Raw genomic sequence first — 22,500 nt, 5'->3', positions numbered from 1 at the left:
GTGCCGTTGATTCAAGCCAGGATGGATCCATGATTTCATGTTGTTGATGCCAAATTCTGACCCTACCATCTGAATGTCGCAGCTGAAATCGAGACTCATCAGATCAGGCAACGTTTCTCCAATCTTCTATTGTCCAGTTTTGGTGAGCCTGTGTGAATTGTAGCCTCAGTTTCCTGTTCTTAGCTGACATGAGTGGCACCCGGTGTGGTCTTCTGCTGCTGTAGCCCATCTGCCTCAAAGTTTGGCGTGTTTCAGAGATGCTCTTCTGCATACCTCGGCTGAGTGCGTAAAACATATGATGGAATAGTTGGCGGTTCATTCCGCTGTGGCATCCCCTGATAAATGAGGGACTGAGCCGAAGGAAAATGAATGAATTAATGTGGATTTAGAATTGAGTTATACTGTAAGCTGAAGCTTTGTAAATGTACAGTATGTGTAGGAAGATATTGGAATATTTCAGATTGTGTATATATTAGTTAATGATGTAGTGTTTTAGAACATAAGCGGCAATCAAACAACACAGCTTTTTTTTATAATTATTTTTTAGGGGTTTTCACCTTTATTGTAATAGGACAGTGGAGATTTAGAGACAGGAAGGTATTGGGACAGAGATAGAGGAAGGGTCGCCAAAGGACCTCGAGCCGGGAATCGAACTCGGGTCGCCGTGAACACCTAGGTGCCATGTGTCGACGCACTAACCACAAGGCTATTGGCGCCAACACAGCACTGCTTTTAACTTAAAACATACATTTACTGTATGTGACTTTTTAGTTAGTTTACAAAAAATAAAAATTTTTTAATGATCACAAACATTCATCTTCAACTCCAAAGACACAGTTTTGTTCAAATGTCTTACGTGTTTCATTTGTGAAGCTCATTTGACACACATGTGGCTTCTCCAACACAGGCTCATTCTGAAAACATTTCTACATTTCTGCAGATCCCGAATTATGTAGCCAGACGTACTTATAGCTGCATTTCGTATTTAAAACGAATGCTATGGGGCAGTATGATGCCGTTCCTTTTCACACCATAAAAACCGTATAAACGGCATTCCCGCTGTTGCCAGTTTGTCCAGTAGCTCGCCATGTATGTGAGCGAACTTGAGATGCAAAGAGGAATTGACCACGACGACAGTGTTCAATTCCAGTGAATAATGGTTCCAGAAAGCAGGTAAGACAAAAACAGAAGCCAAAAAATAAATAGTAAAAGTAAAAAAAGTAAAAGTAAATAACAGGGTGAGAATGTAGTAAAATCTGAAAACGTGGTAAAAATCAGGCAAGGGCTTTTCTTTTTTTGGACTGCTTTTTTTTTACGGTTGGGTTTAGGAAAGTCCTTTTGAAAACATTATTGGTTGGGTTTAGAGAAGGAGAAGGAGGGGTGGGTCAGTCGAATGCTCAGTCAGTCAGTTAGTCAGTCAGTCAACAGCGGCCTCTGGTGGATTTGCGAGAACAGCAGAAGTAAATGGCACTTGCAAGAGAAATTTGAGATTGCTGACAAAGCATACACAGCGGCCTCTGGCGGACTCGCGAAAACAAAAACTGCAAAAAAGTACCTCCTGGGACTTAATTGGTGCTTTCCAGAAATGTATATATTGGTATGTTTTCAGAATGAGCCTGGGTTGGGCTATTCTGTAAGGAGTGTTGAACACACTGGTTTGTACATCAAAAAATCTTCTTCTAGTTGGTTACCGGTAACTTCTAGATAATTAATAATAACAAATCAGAAGTTTTGTGCATTGACAGAAATTAGCTTTCTTCTATTTTGCTAAATAAGGTGAATAGTTGACCTCCTTGATAGTAATAGCAGTAAATATTTAGTTTTCTCTCTTTCTTTCTCTCTCTTTCGGCCTAGGAGGAACAAAACCGAGGCAAGCCCAACTGGGAGCATTTGAACGAGGACCTCCATGTGCTCATCACAGTGGAGGATGCCCAAAACCGGGCTGAGATCAAGCTCAAACGGGCAGTGGAGGAAGTCAACAAACTACTCGTGCCTGCGGTGAGTAAAACACACTTCCCCTCTCTTCATTCTTGCTGCAAAACCCTCTCAAATATCAGACATCATATTTATTTAGGCTCGCTGATGTCATACGTGTCAGAGTGACAGGAAGTCGCCTTTTGAAGTTACACGCCAAAGGTTTTCTTGTGGTTTAAAAACATATTCAGAACAGATGGCCCTTCAAAAACTGCAGTGGAGGTTCAGTTTACTGTGTGTGTGTGTGTGCGCAAAAGAGTGACTTTATAGTGCATCTCTCTGAACACTCATATAATTTGCCGTTTTAATGCACTATATCATATTCAACTCTCTAAATGCAAATATCACATAATCACCAGCACTTGCCCTTTAAAGCCAATTATAACTGATTGCTTTGTGGCAATTTACTGGACACCGAAACGGAAATGTTCCAGACGGTTCCACTCCTGGAAATAATGCTATTTTACATCACATCATACATATTTGCTATTAATTGGTTATTATCGTTATTGTGACATCATGCAATAAGCACCCACGTTTCCAGGTCCATCAGACAAGCTGTTTTTAAGTGAAGCACTATATTGACTTAAATTGCGGGTACATTTCAAGCCTTTTCCATTCATTTTTCTTAAACTGGCATGAAGTAAAACTGATATATGTCATTTGTAAGGTATGACTGAATCCAATATTAATGTGAAATAATGCAAAAATGCTTAAATAAGGTAACAGAGTTGATTATAAAAGAGTTGACAATAACAGAGTTGACTAGAACAGAGTTGACTAGAACAGAGTTGACAATAACAGAGTTGACAATAACAGAGTTGACTAAAACAGAGTTGACTAAAACAGAGTTGACTAAAACAGAGTTGACTAAAACAGAGTTGACTAAAACAGAGTTGACTAAAACAGAGTTGACTAAAACAAGAGTTGACTAAAACAGAGTTGACAATAACAGAGTTGACAATAACAGAGTTGACAATAACAGAGTTGACAATAACAGAGTTGACAATAACAGAGTTGACAATAACAGAGTTGACAATAACAGAGTTGACAATAACAGAGTTGACAATAACAGAGTTTACTAAAACAGAGTTTACTAAAACAGAGTTTACTAAAACAGAGTTGACTAAAACAGAGTTGACTAAAACAGAGTTGACTAAAACAGAGTTGACTAAAACAGAGTTGACAATAACAGAGTTGACAATAACAGAGTTGACAATAACAGAGTTGACAATAACAGAGTTGACAGTAACAGAGTTGACCGTAACAGAGTTGACAATAACAGAGTTGACAATAACAGAGTTGACAATAACAGAGTTGACAATAACAGAGTTGACAATAACAGAGTTGACAATAACAGAGTTGACTAAAACAGAGTTGACTAAAACAGAGTTGACTAAAACAGAGTTGACTAAAACAGAGTTGACTAAAACAGAGTTGACTAAAACAGAGTTGACTAAAACAGAGTTGACTAAAACAGAGTTGACTAAAACAGAGTTGACAATAACAGAGTTGACAATAACAGAGTTGACTAAAACAGAGTTGACTAAAACAGAGTTGACTAAAACAGAGTTGACAATAACAGAGTTGACTAACAAAGTTGACAATAACAGAGTTGACTAAAACAGAGTTGACAATAACAGAGTTGATGAAAGCAGAGTTGATGATAGCAGAATTGACAATAAGAATGACAGCTGAAGATAACAAAGTTGACGATAGCAAAGTTGCCAATAGCGATAACAGCGAACAATAACAGAGTAGCAGAGTTGACGATAACAGACTTGACAGTAACAGTGGACAATGACAGAATTGAAGATAGCAGAGTTGATGATAGCAGAGTTGACAATAACAGAGTTGATGATAGCTAAGTTGACGGTAACAGTTAACAATAACAGAGTTGATTATAACAGAGTTGACTGTAACAGTTAATGATAACAAAGTTGACAATAGCAGCATTGGCTATAAAAGAGTTGACGATAACAGAGTTGACCATAGCAGAGTTGATTATAACAGAATTGACGATAGTAGAGTTGATGATAACAGAGTTGTCAATAACAGAGTTGACTGTAACAGTTGATGATAACAAAGTCGACAATAGCAACATTGGCTATAGCAGAGTTGATGATAGCAGAGTTGACGATAGCAGTGTTGACGATAGCAGAGTTGACCAACAATTGATAACAGAGTTGACAATAGCATCGTTGGCTATAGCATCGTTGGCTATAACAGAGTTGACAATAGCAGAGTTGACGATACCAGAGTTGACGATACCAGAGTTGACGATAGCAGAGTTGACGGTAACAGAGTTGACTAACAATTAATGATAACTGAGTTGACAATAGCAGCGTTGACTATAGCAGCGTTGGCTATAACAGAGTTGGCGATAGCAGAGTTGACAATAGCAGAGTTGGCGATAGCAGAGTTGGCGATAACAAAGTTGACGATAACAGAGTTGACTAGAACAGAGTTGACAATAACAGAGTCGTTAACACAGTTGACAATTGCAGAGTTGACAATAATGATAACAGAGTTGACGATAACAGAGTTGACAATAAAAATAACAGAGTTGACGAAAGCAAAGTTGACGTTAGCAGAGTTGACAATAACGATAACAGCTGACGATAACAGAATTGACGATAACAGAATTGACGATAGCAGAGTTGACAGTAACAGAGTTGACAGTAACAGAGTTGATGATAACAGAGTTCACAGTAGCAGAGTTTACAAGACAGTGAAATTGTTCATTTAACTTAGTAGTGTAAACACAACGGAAAGATGAAATATAGACTTAATTATTTCATGAGGCGGAGTTAGGGATATTGAGAGTCATTAAATTAATATTTTCATGACAAAATGCCCCTGAATACAAACACATTAAAATATGTCAAATGAAATTCTATCAAATTCAATTCTAGAATCATCCATATATAATTTCTTATAAGCATTAACATTTAAGAGTAATGTTTGAATAACTTTTAGATCTGCTATGTGAATTATTCAATACTTGCTAGATTTTTATTCATGTATAGTTTCACACAGAAGCAGTTGGTGACATGCTGACAGACACAGATTAATGCTTCTCTTTTTCATCTAAGTTCATATATTAGTAATTCTATTAGTATCATATGAGCATAAGCAACATTCTTATATTAGTAACAGAATTGTCATCTCCTTACCACACATAAGAGTGTGTGCATCTATGAGGGTAGACAGCTTTTAAAATGCTTTCCTCTTTCGTTTCCTTTCTGTCTTGGTGTCACTTGATGAGTGGGAAGTGAAACATTCTCCAAATGCACTCTTATAAAACGGGAAGTGCTGTGCAGGACGGTGCGGTTGAGTAATCAGTCACTTGGAACATTATGAGCTCAGCATTGTATGATTGTCATTGTACTCTACATAAAAAGGGTAAAATAATGGGGTTAAGTAAGCCTCGATGGTCATAAATTAAGTGTTTTAAGGTTGAACAAAAACAGTGAGGCAGTTTGAAAACCCAAGAATAGATTGGTTTCTTAACCTGCCTAGTAGCTAACCAGTCATTTTAATCAAAATGAATGTAAGTGGACACAAAATTAAGTGGAAGTTGTGAAAGAATTTTCTTCCTTGTTTGACGTATATCCAAGTGAAAGCGCTTTAAAACATTAAAAATAAATTTGGGCGGGATTTGATTTTGTTTATAGAGAATTGATTGGATGGTTGTTGGGTGGGACTTAATTTTGTTTTAGGATTTCATTGCATGGTTGTTGGGCGGGGCTTGATTTTGTCTGGGGATTTCATTGGATGGCTGTTGGGCGGGGCTTAATTTTGTCTGTGGATTTCATTGAATGGTTGTTGGATTATTGATGATTGAGTGCCAGCCCGATTGGGTAGCTTTACTGGGGATTTCATTGGATGGTTGTTTCATTGGATGGGGCTTAAATTTGTCTGGGGATTTCATTGGATGGTTGTTGGGCGGGGCTTAATTTTGTCTGGGGATTTCATTGGATGGTTGTTGGGCGGGGCTTAATTTTGTCTGGGGATTTCATTGGATGGTTGTTGGGCGGGGCCTAATTTTGTCTGGGGATTTCATTAGATGGTTGTTGGGCGGGGCTTAATTTTGTCTGGGGATTTCATTGGATGGTTGTTGGGCGGGGCTTAATTTTGTCTGGGGATTTCATTGGATGGTTGTTTCATTGGATGGGGCTTAAATTTGTCTGGGGATTTCATTGGATGGTTGTTGGGCGGGGCTTAATTTGTCTGGGGATTTCATTGGATGGTTGTTGGGCGGGGCTTAATTTTGTCTAGGGATTTCATTAGATGGTTGTTGGGCGGGGCTTAATTTTGTCTGGGGATTTCATTAGATGGTTGTTGGGCGGGGCTTAATTTTGTCTGGGGATTTCATTGGATAGTTGTTGGGCGGGGCTTAATTTTGTCTGGGGATTTCATTAGATGGTTGTTGGGCGGGGCTTAATTTTGTCTGGGGATTTCATTGGATGGTTGTTGGGCGGGGCTTAATTTTGTCTGGGGATTTCATTGGATGGTTGTTGGGCGGGGCTTAATTTTATCTGGGGATTCCATTGGATCGTTGTTGGGCGGGGCTTAATTTTGTCTGGGGATTTCATTGGATGGTTGTTGGGCGGGGCTTAATTTTGTCTATTGATTGGATGATTGTTGGATTATTGGTGATTGAGTGTCAGCCCGATTGGGTAGCTTTACTTAAACATAAGAAAATGAATACCTGTTAAAGATTATTTAAGACTTACAAGTGAATGTAAGACTTTTTAAAGGCCTAAAATTTGGTTTTTGAAATGCAAGACATTTTAAGACTTTTTAAGGCCTCGCAGACACCCTGCTTTTGTAGTTACTAAAAAGTGACTCACTGCCATAAAAAGAGACAAATTGACATTACTTAAAATAGTTACTAAACCCCTTGTAACCTGGAACCGTTAAGTTAATATAATTTTTATAATTATGCGCATAGCTTATGTACTTTTGTTTACTTTTAAACTAATCAATTAACTAACATCAACTAACTCACTGTAAAAATGTAAGAGTTCTACAGTTATTTCATGTTGACCCAACACAAATGAATTAAGTTAACTTAAGTGGATTAAACATAAAACAATGAAGATGCCCCCCCAAAAAACTTAAGAATTGTATTGTTGCAAATGATTTTGAATAAGTAGTTTCTAAAAGCAGAAAAAGCCATTTTTTAAATGCTGGACATCGCCTGCACTGTAAAACCCAACAGTCAGCTTTATCAAATGAAATGAGTGTAGTTAAATCAAAATTGATTGAAAGTTAATTCTACTTATTTGAAAGGAGCTTTAAACTCAGTGTTCAAGGTAATACGTTAATTAAATTCCTCATTCCTTCAACTTAAATGGAGTAAGTTCACAGTACTCATATAGATTAGTTTTTTAACTCAAATGGTTTGTTGCTATCGGTTTCCTCAAATGGTTTGAGTTGCTTTAACTTATTGGGTTTTACTGTGCTCAAATTGCTTCGTTTACTCAAATGGAGTAAGTTCACAGTACTCATTGGGATTAGCTTTTGAACTTAAATGGTTTGTAGCAATCGGTTTACTCAAATGGTTTGAGTTGCTTTAACTTATTGGGTTTTAAAAAGTACAAGTAACGTCATGAATGAAATTGTGTAACTAAAAATGTTATTATGAGCAGTCTAGACGTTTATTATAGTTCTATTTTATCCTGCTTGTTTTCTGCGGTTGTTTGTATCTTGTGATCTTTGTATTCTAATGCTTCATCTGCATACAAATGTTTGTGGCATACATTGTGGTTTCCTTAAAGTGTTAAGATTGTGGAGCGTAAAAGAGTTCAGATAATGGTGTTTTGGTTTGAGCTGTGGTTTAGTTGGTTGTGTACGTGCTTTCGGCATTTAAGAGCTTCTGGTTCACACTTTGGGTTTTGCCCCATTCACTTTCTTGCTTATCAACTTTCTTGTATCAATGTCTCTCTTAACCTTTCTGTAGTGTTCAGGTCAAATCTGATGGATTTACAACTTAAAACACTCATAAATATTGTGTTTTACATCTGATTGCCTCAAGGCCTTATGATATCTACAACACCATGCATTTGAATAAGTAAAAGTGATCCATGTCATCCATGTTACACCTGTTGTTTTCCCAGTCAAAAGTGACTGCCGTAGCAAATGAATGGGTATCCAAACTATATTCAACTAACTAACTAACTAACTAACTAACTAACTAACTAACTAACTAACTAACTAACTAACTCACTCACTCACTCACTCACTCACTCACTCACTCACTCACTCACTCACTCACTCCCTAACTAACTCACTCACTAACTCACCAACTCACCAACTAACTAACTAACTAACTAACTCACTCACTCACTCACTCACTCACTCACTCACTCACTCACTCACTAACTAACTCCCTAACTAACTAACTCACTAACTAACTAACTCACTCACTCACTCACTCACTCACTCACTCACTCACTAACTCCCTAACTAACTCACTCACTCACTCACTCACTCCCTAATTAACTCACTAACTAACTAACTCACTCACTCACTCACTCACTAACTAACTCCCTAACTAACTCACTCACTCACTCACTCACTCACTCACTCCCTAATTAACTCACTAACTAACTCACTAACTAACTAACTCACTCACTCACTCACTCACTCACTAACTAACTCCCTAACTAACTCACTAACTCACTCACTCCCTAACTAACTCACTAACTAACTCACTAACTAACTAACTCACTCACTAACTCACTCACTCACTCACTCACTCACTCACTCACTCACTCACTCACTCACTCACTCACTCACTCACTCCCTAACTAACTCACTAACTAACTAACTCACTAACTAACTAACTCACTAACTAACTAACTCACTAACTAACTAACTCACTAACTATCTCACTCACTCACTCACACACTCACTCACATTTCAGCAATGTCTTTTGTGAATACACATCACTTTCCCCCACATCGGCTTATGTGCCGATCTTCCAACGTGATTACCTTCGTGAGTCATTAAATGTTCATTTTGTAACACATTTTTAGTGCCTATTTGTATTTTCACTGCAGCTATTTTATGTCTAATTCTATAAATTCATGTTAAACTCTAGTTTGAGACATTGTTCACAGCTAAAGAATGCTTTTTGACTAATTTAAGAGCAGTTAAAAGAAACCGGTCAATTTTGACCAGGAACACTAAAGTAAGGGGCGGGAGATGAGCACGAGAGGAGGGTTAAAGGGATAGATCACCAAGAAATGAAAATTCTCTCATAATTTACTCACTGTGTCACCTTTATCAGTTTCATCTGTTAATGACAAAAGGATATATTTTGAAAAATGTTGGAAATCGATAACCATTGACTTCCATAATATTTATATTTTCTACTTTGGAAGTCAATTGTCATATGTTTTTAGCTTTCTTCAAAATATCTCCTATAGAAGACAGAAACTGATAAAAGTTTGGAGTAAATAGTGAGTACATCTTCTTTTTTGGGGGTGAACTATCCCTTTAACTCCAGACAAAACTCAAGAATTTGAAAATAAAGGCGAAAAGTAAGTTACAACCAAAGAGATGTTTTTGTCAGGCACGGTAATCTCAAAATGGGACCACTGACAGTGTGAGTTGAAGACTTTCGTGTCAGAGGGAACACTATAATGTGGCCACCGGAGGAAGGATGATATGTTATTGCTTCAGTTGGCTGTCATGGCAACTGCCAACACCTTCAATAAGCTCAGTGAGAACAATCACACCCCCCCCCCAATGACTGGACCTGCACTTTGGGTCTCAAAGTGGACACAGACTCAAAACCTGGCTGTGTTGTCTTCTTGTGTCGGCTTTTTTCCCTAACAAAAAGCTGCATATAAACACAAAAAAGGCAACCGTCATATAGCATATGTGTGCTATGACTTCATGTTAAATATTAACTCTCTCCAGCAGGCGTTATTAGTATATTCCACATTCAAACAGAGAAACCGTATCCAGACTGCTAATATTTAAACCATAAACAAAACAGCACTCGCTTAGCATTTTCATGTTGACTGTGAATAATGCTGATCACTTGCTTCATTCCAGACGGCTGTGTCAGGTTGCAGAGGGAACACTATATCATTTATAATAATAATATAAGAATAATAACTATTATTATTTTAGGGTTAATTCAGCGATGACCGATAGACAACACAATGCTGAGCCGGCATCGCTGATTCTTCTCTCCACCCCTATCGCAAACCCGCTCCCGAAAAATACACACTTAGGCCCCGTTTACACTGACACGTCTTAGTTTTATAATGGCATTTTAGAACAAAAATGATCTACGTCCACACCGTGTTTTACCTAGCATTTCTGAACAGCCCTCCATCCACTGAAAGCGCACGTAACCCCACACTCACACACACATAGTCACACACACTGTCATGCGCTCGTTTGAGCTCCACATGTCGGACAGTTTATCAAGGATCAACCGCTGGATCACGTCTCACTATAGTTGTTAAACGTGATGTTTAATTAATCTTGTCTCCATCTAACGACTCTGTCTGTTGAATCTATCAGGTAACATGTCACAGCGTCAGGACACTGCTTCAGTCTTTCACTTTCACGCTTGTACGTAGTAATTTTAGTGAAAACCTCAGATACTGTTGGTTGGTTGCTGTTGGTTGTGCACCTTTTTACCAACCCAGTTTGTGGACGCTATTATACCAACACAGATCACTCTGCTTATTCATGCCGGAGTCCTGCAGAAAAAGTGATTGACAGGTGGTAATTTGTGTGTAACTTATCTTTCTTTATTAATGATTTAGTTATGGGTAAAACAAAGACCATGCGGGTCAGGTAGTTTAAACGGTAGGCTACAAATAATTTGTTATGAATTAATTAATTATTTATAAATATTTTATTCACCTCCGTCTATGATGACAATGCCATCGTCTATCATGATGTTTCACATTGGACATCGTACGATGCCAAATTGGTCGACATCGTCCAAGGCCTAATTATTGTTGTTATTATTATTATTATTATTCATTCATTCATTCGTTTTCTTTTTGGCTTAGTCCCTTTATTACTCAGGGGTCGCCACAGCTTAATGAACCGCTAACTTGTCCAGCATATGTTTTACACAGTATATTTTACTTGTTGCCCTGTTATTATTGTTGTTGTTAAAATTACTTTGTTTAATATTTTTTTTATTATTGATTGTGGTGATTATAAGATTTATTAAATGAAAACCTTTATTAATAATAACAATACTACTTATACTATATTATTATTATTATTATTATTTTTATTATTATTATTATTATTATTATTATTATTATTATTGTTGTTGTTTTATTATTGTTGTTTTTTTTGTTGTTGTTGATTTTACTTTTTTTAATATTTTTAATAATGATTGTGGTGATTATGATAAGATTTATTAAATAAAAACCTTTATTATAATAACAATAATAACAATAGTACTAATATAATATTATTATTATTATTATTATTATTATTATTATTATTGTTGTTGTTGTTGATTTTACTTTTTTAAATATTTTTAATAATGATTGTGATGATTATGATAAGATTTATTAAATAAAAACCTTTATTATAATAACAATAATAACAATAGTACTAATATAATATTATTATTATTATTATTATTATTATTATTATTGTTGTTGTTGTTGATTTTACTTTGTTTACTATTTTTAATAATGATTGTGGTAATTATGATAAGATTTATCAAATAAAAACATTTATTATAAAAAACAATAATAACAATAGTACTAATAATCTAATATTTTTATTGTTATTATTATCATTGTTGTTGTTGATTTTACTTTGTTTAATATTTTTTTAATGTTTGTGGTGATTATGATAAGATTTATTAAATAAAAACCTTTATTATAACAACAATAATAACAATAGTACTAATATATTATTATTATTATTATTATTATTATTATTATTATTATTATCATTATTATTATTATTGTTGTTGTTGTTGATTTTACTTTGTTTAATATTTTTTAAAATGTTTGTAGTGATTATGATAAGATTTATTAAATAAAAACCTTTATTATAATAACAATAATAACAATAATACTAATATATTATTATTAATATTATTATTGTTATTATTATTATTATTGTTGTTGTTGATTTTACTTTGTTTAATATTTTTTATAATGATTGTGGTCATTATGATAAGACTTAATAAATGAAAACATTTATTAATAATAACAATAATAACAATAGTACTTCTATTATTATTATTAATACCGCCATAAAATGTCTTGCCGCTTATTCACTGTAACGCATATTTCGTTTAGTTTGATATGAAAATGTTCACTTATTGAAATGCTCATGTAAGATTACATAAAAGTAAAACAGCCTTATGTCCGTACCGCTTTGAGTTCATCGCTTGCGTTCATCCCTTCTGCTTTGTTCCGACCCCAGGCTCATGGGAAATACATGCCTCAGTCTACATTTTTGTAAACTACATTGCACTTTCAGATGTCAAATCCACTAGAGGGCGCTGTCTACAGTTTTGTAAATCTCAAATGTGTTATTTAGGGACTGTTTTATAGGTCGCCCGATCAACCTACCTCCCTGTTCACGGTTTATCTTCCCTTCCCCTTCATCCCACTGTTCTCTTAGCGTCCCCTTCATCCCTAACTGATTGTGATGAGTGACATGACATTAGGTCTTCCTGGTAGAACTAGTGCTAAAAGCCCCACTTCTGATATGAAGATGCCATTTTAGTAGATCGGAGAACAAGTAGACAAGGGAGACACATTCCCATTCGCCACCAGTGTTTAAATCCATCTTTTGTCCACTTGCAACCACTTCTCTGATGATCTTTTAATGTATTATTGCAAAATAAGCTAGAAATTTACATATACTGCAGTTTTTCTCCATTTAAAACCAGAACTGGTAACAAAATATTTGCTTTTCAAACCAAACTTAGGATTATACACTACAAATTTGAAATCTTTTCTGGCCAACACGCTTCAACAACATGCTCCAAAATGAGTCAGAAGGTAGAGAGTAGGTAGTGTTTTGTGGAGGCTTGAATGCATTGTAAAAAGTGGACAATCCCAAAATATTTGTATTTAGGGATATCAATTGGATTAACAAATGCATCTTAATACCAGCTGCTTACAGGCTCGGTGATGCAGGTGTCACTTGCTGGATTGGCACTTCACCTTCTGAAGAATGCTAGCAGCCATTGTACATTACAGCAGCATGCAGGAGTCATCAGCTCAGCTTCCTCTATTTTAAGTCATCATCATTACCTGCATCATCACCATTGCCCTCATCATCATAATCAGCAGCAATGGCAGTAGCGGCAGCAGTTGGTGTGGTGAACGCAGTAAGCCAGTGACCAGCAGGATACTGCTAACACAGTCAAAAGCAATTATCATCAATGGCTTTGTGACAAGTGTATAAAAGGCTCCGCTTCACAACTGCATCTGATTGTGCTGACTGAGGCGGCAGTCTCAGCAGACTTCCTTGAGCTCCTCTGTCTCTCATATAGAGGATGGAACGATTGTTTACATATTAATTTAGTAATAGACTAGTATTTTACATGTTATAAAAGTAGGGATGCACTGAAATGAAAAATCTGGGATGAAACGGAAAATTCTGGATTAGGCTTGTGAAAAACACACACTTATAGACCCCTGTTTACACTAATACATCCACATCCACACTGGCGTTTCATCTAGCATTTCTGAAAAGCCCTCCTTCCACACTATACCGCTGAAAAAACGTACATCAGGTGACCAAACACACACTATAATGCACTGCAGCATATGTGCATGTCTGAGCTCCAGCAGTCAGTGGATGCTTTGAGCAGAAAACCCCAGAGAGGTGCACACGTCGGACAGTTTATCAAGGATCAACCGCTGGATGGCGTCTCACGATAGTTGTTAAACGTGATGTTTAATTAATCTTGTCTCTTTCTAACGACTCTGTCTTTTGAATCTATCAGGTAACATGTCACAGCGTCAGGACACTGCTTCAGTCTTTCACTTTCACGATTGTACGTAGTAATTTTAGTGAAAACCTCAGATACTGTTGGGTGGTTGCTGTTGGTTGTGCACCTTTTTACCAACCCAGTTTGTCGACGCCATTATACCGACACAGATCACTCTGCTTATTCATGCCGGAGTCCTGCGGAAAAAGTGATTGACAGGTGGTAATTTGTGTGTTACTTATCTTTATTTATTAATGATTTAGTTATGGGTAAAACAAAGACCATGCGGGTCAGGTAGTTGAAACGGTGGGCTACAAATAATTCATTTGTTATGAATTAATTAATTGTTCATAAATAATTAATTCACCCCCGACTACCATCGTCCATCACGATGTTTCACATTAGACATTGTACGATGCCAAATTGGTCGACATCGCCCACCCCTATTCAGGATGTACTCGGCTGAAAACTGAAACCAAGAATACTTTGTAATGATTATTTGTTTGTATTTTATTAAATAATATGAAGTCATTTTGTAAGATTAGTACAATTTTTCTCAACAACTTATATTATACTGATTTTAAAAACACATGTGAATAAAAAAAACTACATTTTATATTCGCGCACTTTGCTGGTCTCACACTTTAGTCTGCATTTGCATGGCACAAGCCATTAAAATGAATCAATAGTGCAGTGCTTTTTTTGTTTTTAGCCATTTTTCTTATTCTGACAAAATGTTTGAATGCCATTTTTGGTTAATAATTTTATGTGACCAAACGTTTGATCCTTCTCCAGATTAAGTGAATTGCTACACTGCAAAAAAAGATTTTCTTACATAGATTTTTCATCTTGTTTCCAGTCCAAATACCTAAAAATTCTTTAATCAAGAACAATTTTCTGGACAAGCAAAGCATATTGTCTTGTTTTCAGAAATAATATGCCTATATTATGTGAGTTTTTCCTTAAAATAAGCTAAATAATCTGCCAATGGGGTAAGCAAAGAAATCTTTTTTTATTCCTTTGGACATAAGATTTTTTTTGCTTACCCCATTGGCAGATTATTTAACTTATTTTCACCTGTTTGTCTTGTTCGTATTAGAGATCTGAGCTGGATGCTCTCTCTCATTCACACACATACACACATACACACACACACACACACACACACACACACACACACACATAGACACCAAGCCAGCAATGCACAGCATCACACTCTCTCTCTCATTCACACACACACGCACACAAAGACAGCACGAAACACAGCATCACGCTCTCTCTCATTCACACACATACACACACACACACAAATAAACAGCATCTACGCGGATGCGCGCATGCTCGCTCGCTCAGGAGCGATATTGTTTGACCGCCTGCTCCCGTTCAAATTACACCAGAGTTACCGACCGCTCCCGCACTTTATTCGGAAATTTATTCCTGCACCGCAAGAAATCTGGTCGGGTCCCGATGCAGACCTCTAGTTCGTATTTACCACGTCTCCCTTCTCGTTGGATCGAAACCTGAAATACTGCCAAACTGCAGAGGTTGTGTTCTTTTCGGAGACCAGGTCACTTGGTGTGCGGCTCGCCATCTTACCTCACCTCTCTCTCTCTCCTCCACACTGTCCCATGATGACGATCACGCATACGCATTTTTAGGCATTAAATAAATAATATTTAATATTTAATACTTGTCTCCTATATAAGTGCATTGTTTTTCATGACGGTATAACAGTATTGAAACTGACACCGTTGCTATTTTGAGATCCCACGGTATACCATATTACCTTATTATCACCCAAGCCTAATAGGAGCTCTTTAACACTGCATTTTCCTGAGACGGACCTGTCTATTGTCAGCTGTAAATGGCCTGGTTGTAGTTACTTATTATATCCAGGAAGGAAGTCCTATTTATCTGCATGAGAGGGTTGTGATCTTTACCACAAATTGTATGTTCCTAAAAACAGGCGCTCTTCTCTTAACTAAAGCTCTTAACTTCCTACAGATGATTCATATTCCTGAAAAAAAATAATAATGAACTGATATCTTGTGTCACTTTGGTCTGGGTATTTTCAGCTACTCTAAGCCGAACTGTGACACACAACTTCAGCACCAAATTACATGCACACCCCGGAGAAAGCTAATTTCAGAAAGCGTTTTAGGACCTTTATTTAGAGCATAAGCCGGTAGGCAGCATCTAAACCTGTGGTGAGGTGAAGCGCTTACCGCTATCTGTTAGCTCCCAATGTTCTTATTCCGTTTCCCCACCCCTGTGTTAGTGGTAGCCAGGCCTAAATGGTCATTGCTGAAGGGACTACTTTAATTAAAGTCTTGTCTGTCAGCCGCCCCTCCGTGGCTCCCAGCCTGAAGCCGTGACAGATAGAGGCAGCTCTAATTGTCAGGGCTGGAGATAAAGTGAAATTTGAAATTGGGTGTGGGGGGACTACTACCACACAATACACACACACACCTTCCCTTTTGGCCCATGTGGTTGCCCAGCTGTGGTAGCAGTGGTGTTGTGAAGGAGGGGAAGTTAAGTAAACACTAAAGGGCCAGCAGGGGCCAAAGTACCCAGGATGGTTCAGATTAGTGCACCCTGTCAGTAAAGACTTCCATCTTGTGCCGAGAAAGTTCCAGCTCGCCTCTGAATCCAAGCTTTTATTGGGTGTGGGATTTTTGTGTGATTCATGGTGGTCACTAACACGCGCTTCATTTTTATTGTTGCACTGTACTGTACTACACGTTTAGCTTTAGGGTCCTCTAGAACAGTGTTTCCCAACCCTGTTCCTGAAGGCACACCAACAGTACACATTTTTAACCTCTCCCTAATCAAACACACCTGAATCAACTCATCAGAAGATTAGAAGAGACTCAAAAACCTGAAATGAATGGGTCAGATAAGGGAGACATCCAAAATATGTACTGTTGGTGTGCCTCCAGGAACAGGGTTGGGAAACATGGTTCTAGAAGCTAGACCTGCTTAGCTTTTAGTAATCCTGAACACATTGATTAGCTGGTAAGTCGTGTTTGATTAATTAGGTACAGATCAAAAATTGTAATGACAGACATTTGCATGTAGAACCATGTACAGTTAAATTCAAAGAGTTACAGTTTAAGAGTTATTAGCCTCCCTGAATTATTAGCCCCTGTTTATTTTTTGCCCCATTTTCTGTTTAACAGAGAGCAGATTTTTAACACATTTCTAAACATAATAGTTTTGATAACTCATCTCTAATAACTGATTTATTTTATCTTTGCCATGATGACAGTAAATAATATTAGACTAGATATTCTTCAAGACACTTCTATACAGTTTAAAGTGACATTTAAAGGCTTAACTAGGTTAACTAGGTTAACTCGGCAGGTTATGGTAAATAGGCAAGTTATTGTATAACGATGGTTTGTTCTGTAGACAATCGGAAAAAAATTTGCCTAAAGGGGCTAATAATTTTGACCATAAAATGGTGTTTAAAAATTTTAAAACTGCTTTTATTCTAGCCGAAATAAAACAAATAAGACTTTCTTCAGAAGAAAAAATATTATCAGACATACTGTGAAAATTTCCTTGCTCTGTTAAACATCATTTGGGAAATATTTAAAAAATAAAATAACTAATAATTCTGACTTCAACCGTTGACCAGGGATGGGCGAACTCGATCCTCGAGGGCCGGTGTACCTGCATAATTTTTCTCCAACACTAATCAAACACATCTAAAAACACTAATCATTGGCTGTTTCTCAATTCCAAGAACGCAGAGAACGGACTTGCGTTCTTGTGGAGAGCTGTCTTGCCAGGTGTCCTCGGAAGAACGAACTCGGGAGACCACAAGAACAGAGAAAGCATCCTGTGAGAAATGAGATGCTGCGTTCTTCCTGATGGTCATGTGACCTTCATGCATTTTTAATGGAAAATTATATAAACATTACAGCATTCATACAACGATTTATTGTTTTTTCCCTTTTCACAATATATACTATGCATAAAGACTTTACTAATATACGTTGCACAATATAAATAAAACAGATTTTAATACAAATTTCAGCGTATAAACACCCTTAATGCGTTTATTCCTTTATTAAGATTTTCATGGTAATGTTTATATTCACCGTCTCATTTAGGGAAACTCCTGAGTTAATTAAATTATATCTCTAAACTTTAAAAACAAACCTGTTTAAAATGCTGCGCTTCTCACCTCCAGTCGCAATGACTTCTGGGACTTCTAGAGTGAGTTCGGTGCTCAAGTCTGCATCGGCACGTCCTCAATATCAAGAACACATCCAGGAACTTTCACACGTCCTCTGTTCTTGTGGTCTTGAGTATTGGAACTGAACTTTGGCAGTTGATGATGACGTTACACGAGGACGCAAGACTGCTGAAGAACGCATGTTGAGAAACAGCCAGTGTCTTCCATATCACTAGCAAGCTACAGGCAGGTGTGTTTGATTAGGGTTGGAGCAAAACATGCAAGGTAAGTGCCATTAGGTATAAATATCCCTTCATAATGTAAAAGGACCTCAACTACATTTAAGTTGGACAGTCTCTGACTTAGCCAGTATGTAAACACATTGAAGCCAGCCAGAACACCCTAGCAACTACCTAGAATTGCCTTTTCTTTCTCATTCACACATATCTACATGCCAATGTTTTGGCATTCTCAAACTCCTCTTTCCTAATTCCCCCTACGGGCACACATGCTCACGATGGGATTGGGAGCTGCACAGATTGGAAGCCACTGCTGGGAGAAGCATTTAAGAGGCGATATCTAGGCGGGGTAATGCACAGGGTCTGTTTGGGGATTCCCGTGACGTGCTCAGCAAGTGTTAGTCACACATAACTGAATCTTTGCCTGGAAGATTGCACATGGACACCCTCACATCCTTGTAGGAATGCCTGAGTGGATGTGGAAGCAGAAGTGCATTATGGGTGAGCAGAGCAAACGTTTTGTGGCGGTGGGTTTTTAGGAAAGGCAGGAGAATGAAGGGCCCAGTGGTTTGTGGGAGGTTCCATCTGTTCTCTTCATGGCACAATAGGCTCCCTCTTGCATGACATGTTTTTCTGCCTCTCGCTGTTTCTCAGAGTGCTCAGCTCTGCTGAAAGAGAGAGAGCTTGAATAGAGCCCATGTCTCTTTTTGCGAGAATGTGTGTGTGTGCGTCACCGACAAATCTGTATTTTTTTGTCAATAAGACTTGTTGTGCTCATTTGCGTGCATGCACATTCAGATCCCGACAAACGACTGCACATTTTTGCATATCTTTGTCTGGTTCCGCAGGTGCCCATACCGCCTCGGTTTATTCCAAAGGTCTCCTTAATAATCAGTAATGTGACTTTGTATATGTCGGCGGGTGTTACTCTGTGTGTGGCTACGGTGTACGTGTGAACAGCAGGGACTGCTCTGCGGTCACATGATTGAGTAGTCATCCATGTCTTTGAGGCTGAGAGAGCATCAAAAGGCTCTTTGTTTACAACTGGAGTGTGGAAATCCTGAGCAGGCTCTTTGGCCCTACAGGGTTGGATAATGCTCCCAGTGGGGCTCTCTCCCCTTCCCCTCCTTTCTCTCCTCTGAGAGAGTCCAGCATCTTTTCTCTCCCTCTCATTCGGCTCTGTTATCTCTCTGTGTGTCCCTCCCTCGTTCTCTCATGATGTTATTGAGTAACACTTTGTTTTGGAGCTAGCGTTGGTACAGTTCGGTTGCACTGGGAATGAAGGCTATTTGGGGTTCACGGGGCAGAGAATGCATTACCGTGGCAACTGTTTGAGAGGCCCCAACCTCAAAGGAAAGAACCAGGCCATGTGACTGTACTACAGAGAGGCTTAAATCATCCACCCACCACCCTTTCTTTCAGATTTTGAGCTACTTTCGAGAACAAGTTCACTCATTCATGAGAGCAGACGGAGGTTTCTGCATCTTCTCTATTCATTCTACCTAAAATATTTTAATAGGTAAATCCTCCTGTTAACTTATGGGTCAACATGCACAAGGCTCTACACATTTAGGCTGCAACGATTGTCTTAGTGGTCGAAAACCATTTTCACTCCACAAAAACTACCGGCACACATTGGCACATATGTCCACTCCAACAACACTCCCCCTACCCCATTTACTTTAGTCAAAAACAAGTGTTGCCCACTGATTAAATATAGCTGACTAGGGAAAACCTAGACATTGACAGAATTTGTGATGAAAAATGAGGTTGTTCAGTTGTAAATTTAGAAATTTAGCTGCTTTATTTTAAAGGTTGTCATGTTTTATCAAGGCATGTCATGTATGACTCTTAGGACAAACAGAATATACAGAATTTTAAGACCACACATAGGTTAAACACTATATAAGAATGATATTTAAGGATTATTTTTTGTTGTTTGAGCTTTTCAGCCAAACCCACAAAGCATCACTGACAAATCCATTGGCAAAATGTTTGGAATGGAAATGTTTGTCCAACTAATAATTATGAACCTGTTTGGTGACTGACAGATGTTCTCGCAGGAAATTTTCAGATTTCCGAGGACCCAGATTCACTTCTTTATACTCAAATCACTCTGTCCCTCTCTCACTCTTTCTACCCAGGCATGACAGCATAATCCCTGAGTAAATAGAGGGATAGTGTAAAGATGCAGACTCCATGGCCGTTCAGAAATCTATCCAGCGTCTCTGCTCTGCCGAGCTCCAATAGAACAGCTGCCTCCCCCGGGCACCGAGGAAACGAAATGTCACGAGCGAAATAAAGGCTCCCGTTCCAATTGTGTACCTTCTGTCAGCAAACGCCACTTTCCCCAACACTGCACTTAGTCTTTAATGCACTGCTTGACTTTGCCAACGCTGGGTGGCCTTTTCTTTGGAGAAAATAACTTGTATGTTGTCATCTTCCAAGCCTTTTCCTTTCAGTCCCAAAATTGCTGCGAGGGTAAAGAATGAATATGATACGGTATGATTGTGGATCACGTAAGGGAATGTGAAAGATTAAACATAAGCTCATTCTGAAAACATAGCCCTATATACGTTTCTGGCAATCACGAATTATGTATCCTAAAAATGACTAAAAATGTATCCAGAAATACATATGGCTCCATTTTGTTTTTAAAACGAACGCCACAGGGCGGTATGATGTTGTTCCTTTTCGAAACCTAGGGCTTTTCTTTTTCTGGATTGCTATTTAAAATTGTCGGTTGGGTTTAGGGAAGTGCGTGGGCGGGTCAATCTGTGCTTTTTAAAATACTATTGGTTGGGTTTGTACTATTGGTCAGTCAGTCAGTCGACAGCAGCCTCTGGTGGATTTATGCGAGAAGAGCATGCACGAATGGCACTAGTGAGAGAAATTTGAGATCTCAAAACATACACAGCAGCCTCTGGTGGACTCTCTGTAAAACTTTTAAAAAATCGTACATCCTGGGACGTATTTGGTGCTCTCCAGAAATGTATACGGAGGTACGTTTTCAGAATGAGCTGGGTTGGATAGATTTGGTGTTCGTGACTTTCTGCTTTGCTTCTCAAAACCTCCTTCAAGCCAAAGCAGTTTCATTTATTCATTCATTTTCTTTTAACTTAGTCCCTGATTTATCAGGGGTTGCCACAGTGGAATGAACCGCCAACTACTCCAGCATATGTTTTAAGAAGCGGATGCCCTTCCAGCCGCAACCCATTACTTGGAAACGAAGCCATTTCCAATGAAGACATATTGAAGACTTGAATGTGATACGAAATGCATCTGGGACAAATTAAGGCCAAATCTGAGGCAAACTTAATTTGTTATTAAATGGATCTCATTTGTGAAATTTCCTGGACTACTGTGTCAATCAAAAGACTACAGGTTTGCTCTATACTCATCCATCAGAAGAATATCAGATCGTGTAAGGAGATGTGAAAGATTAGGCGTTCATGATTTTCTGCTTTGCTTCTTGGGACCTCCTTCAAACCAAATCTATTCCATTCATTTTCTTTTGGCTTAGTCTCTGATATATCACAGTGGAATGAACCACCAACTACTCCGGCATATGTTTTAAGCGGCGGATGCTCTTCCAGCTGCAACCCAGTACTGGGAAATAAGGTAATTTCCAATGAAGACATATTGAAGACTTGAATGTGATATGAAATGCATCTGGGACAAATTAAGGCCAAATCTGAGGCAAACTGATTATGTAATTAAATGGATCTCATTTGTGAAAATTCCTGGACTCCCATGACAGTCAAAAGGCTTAAGGTTTGCTCTTTATACATCTATCAGAAAAATATCAGGTCACTTAAGACAGTGGTCCTCAACCACCTGGCCACGAATTGGTAACAGTCCATCGATCAATCAGTACCGGGTCGCACTTATTTCCTTTTTTTTTTGCTATCTGAGTCTGAACGGTCTTTTATTTTGAAAAAATCTTTTCTTTTAAAAAATGACTACATCTGTACACCCAAATTTAACCCACAAGCAGCAAAATGAGTTAGAAACAGACATCTTTGGAAAGTTTTTTTGCTAAGGGGAAAAGACCCAGTGAAGGACCTGCAAACTGCCAAGGGATGGATCCGCAACCCATTTTTCAACAAATCAGGAAAATCCAGCATGTCTGTGCAAGAAGA

The 22,500-nt window shown here is 38.0% G+C and overlaps 1 protein-coding gene across 4 annotated transcripts in view; it reads left to right on the top strand.

Annotated features, from left to right (window-relative positions):
- LOC130239452 (KH domain-containing RNA-binding protein QKI) overlaps positions 1-22,500 on the top strand; it is a 201,764-nt gene that overhangs the window by 135,949 nt on the left and 43,315 nt on the right. For all 4 annotated transcript variants that reach the window (XM_056470659.1, XM_056470658.1, XM_056470657.1 and 1 more), the window contains exon 4: positions 1,855-1,998. In XM_056470659.1, the coding sequence (XP_056326634.1) occupies positions 1,855-1,998 (144 nt within the window). The remainder of the gene's footprint in view (positions 1-1,854; positions 1,999-22,500) is intronic.

This window comes from Danio aesculapii, chromosome 13 (assembly GCF_903798145.1).
Source record: "Danio aesculapii chromosome 13, fDanAes4.1, whole genome shotgun sequence".
Lineage (NCBI taxonomy): Eukaryota > Metazoa > Chordata > Actinopteri > Cypriniformes > Danionidae > Danio > Danio aesculapii.
This window is presented reverse-complemented; position numbering and strand designations above follow the sequence as displayed.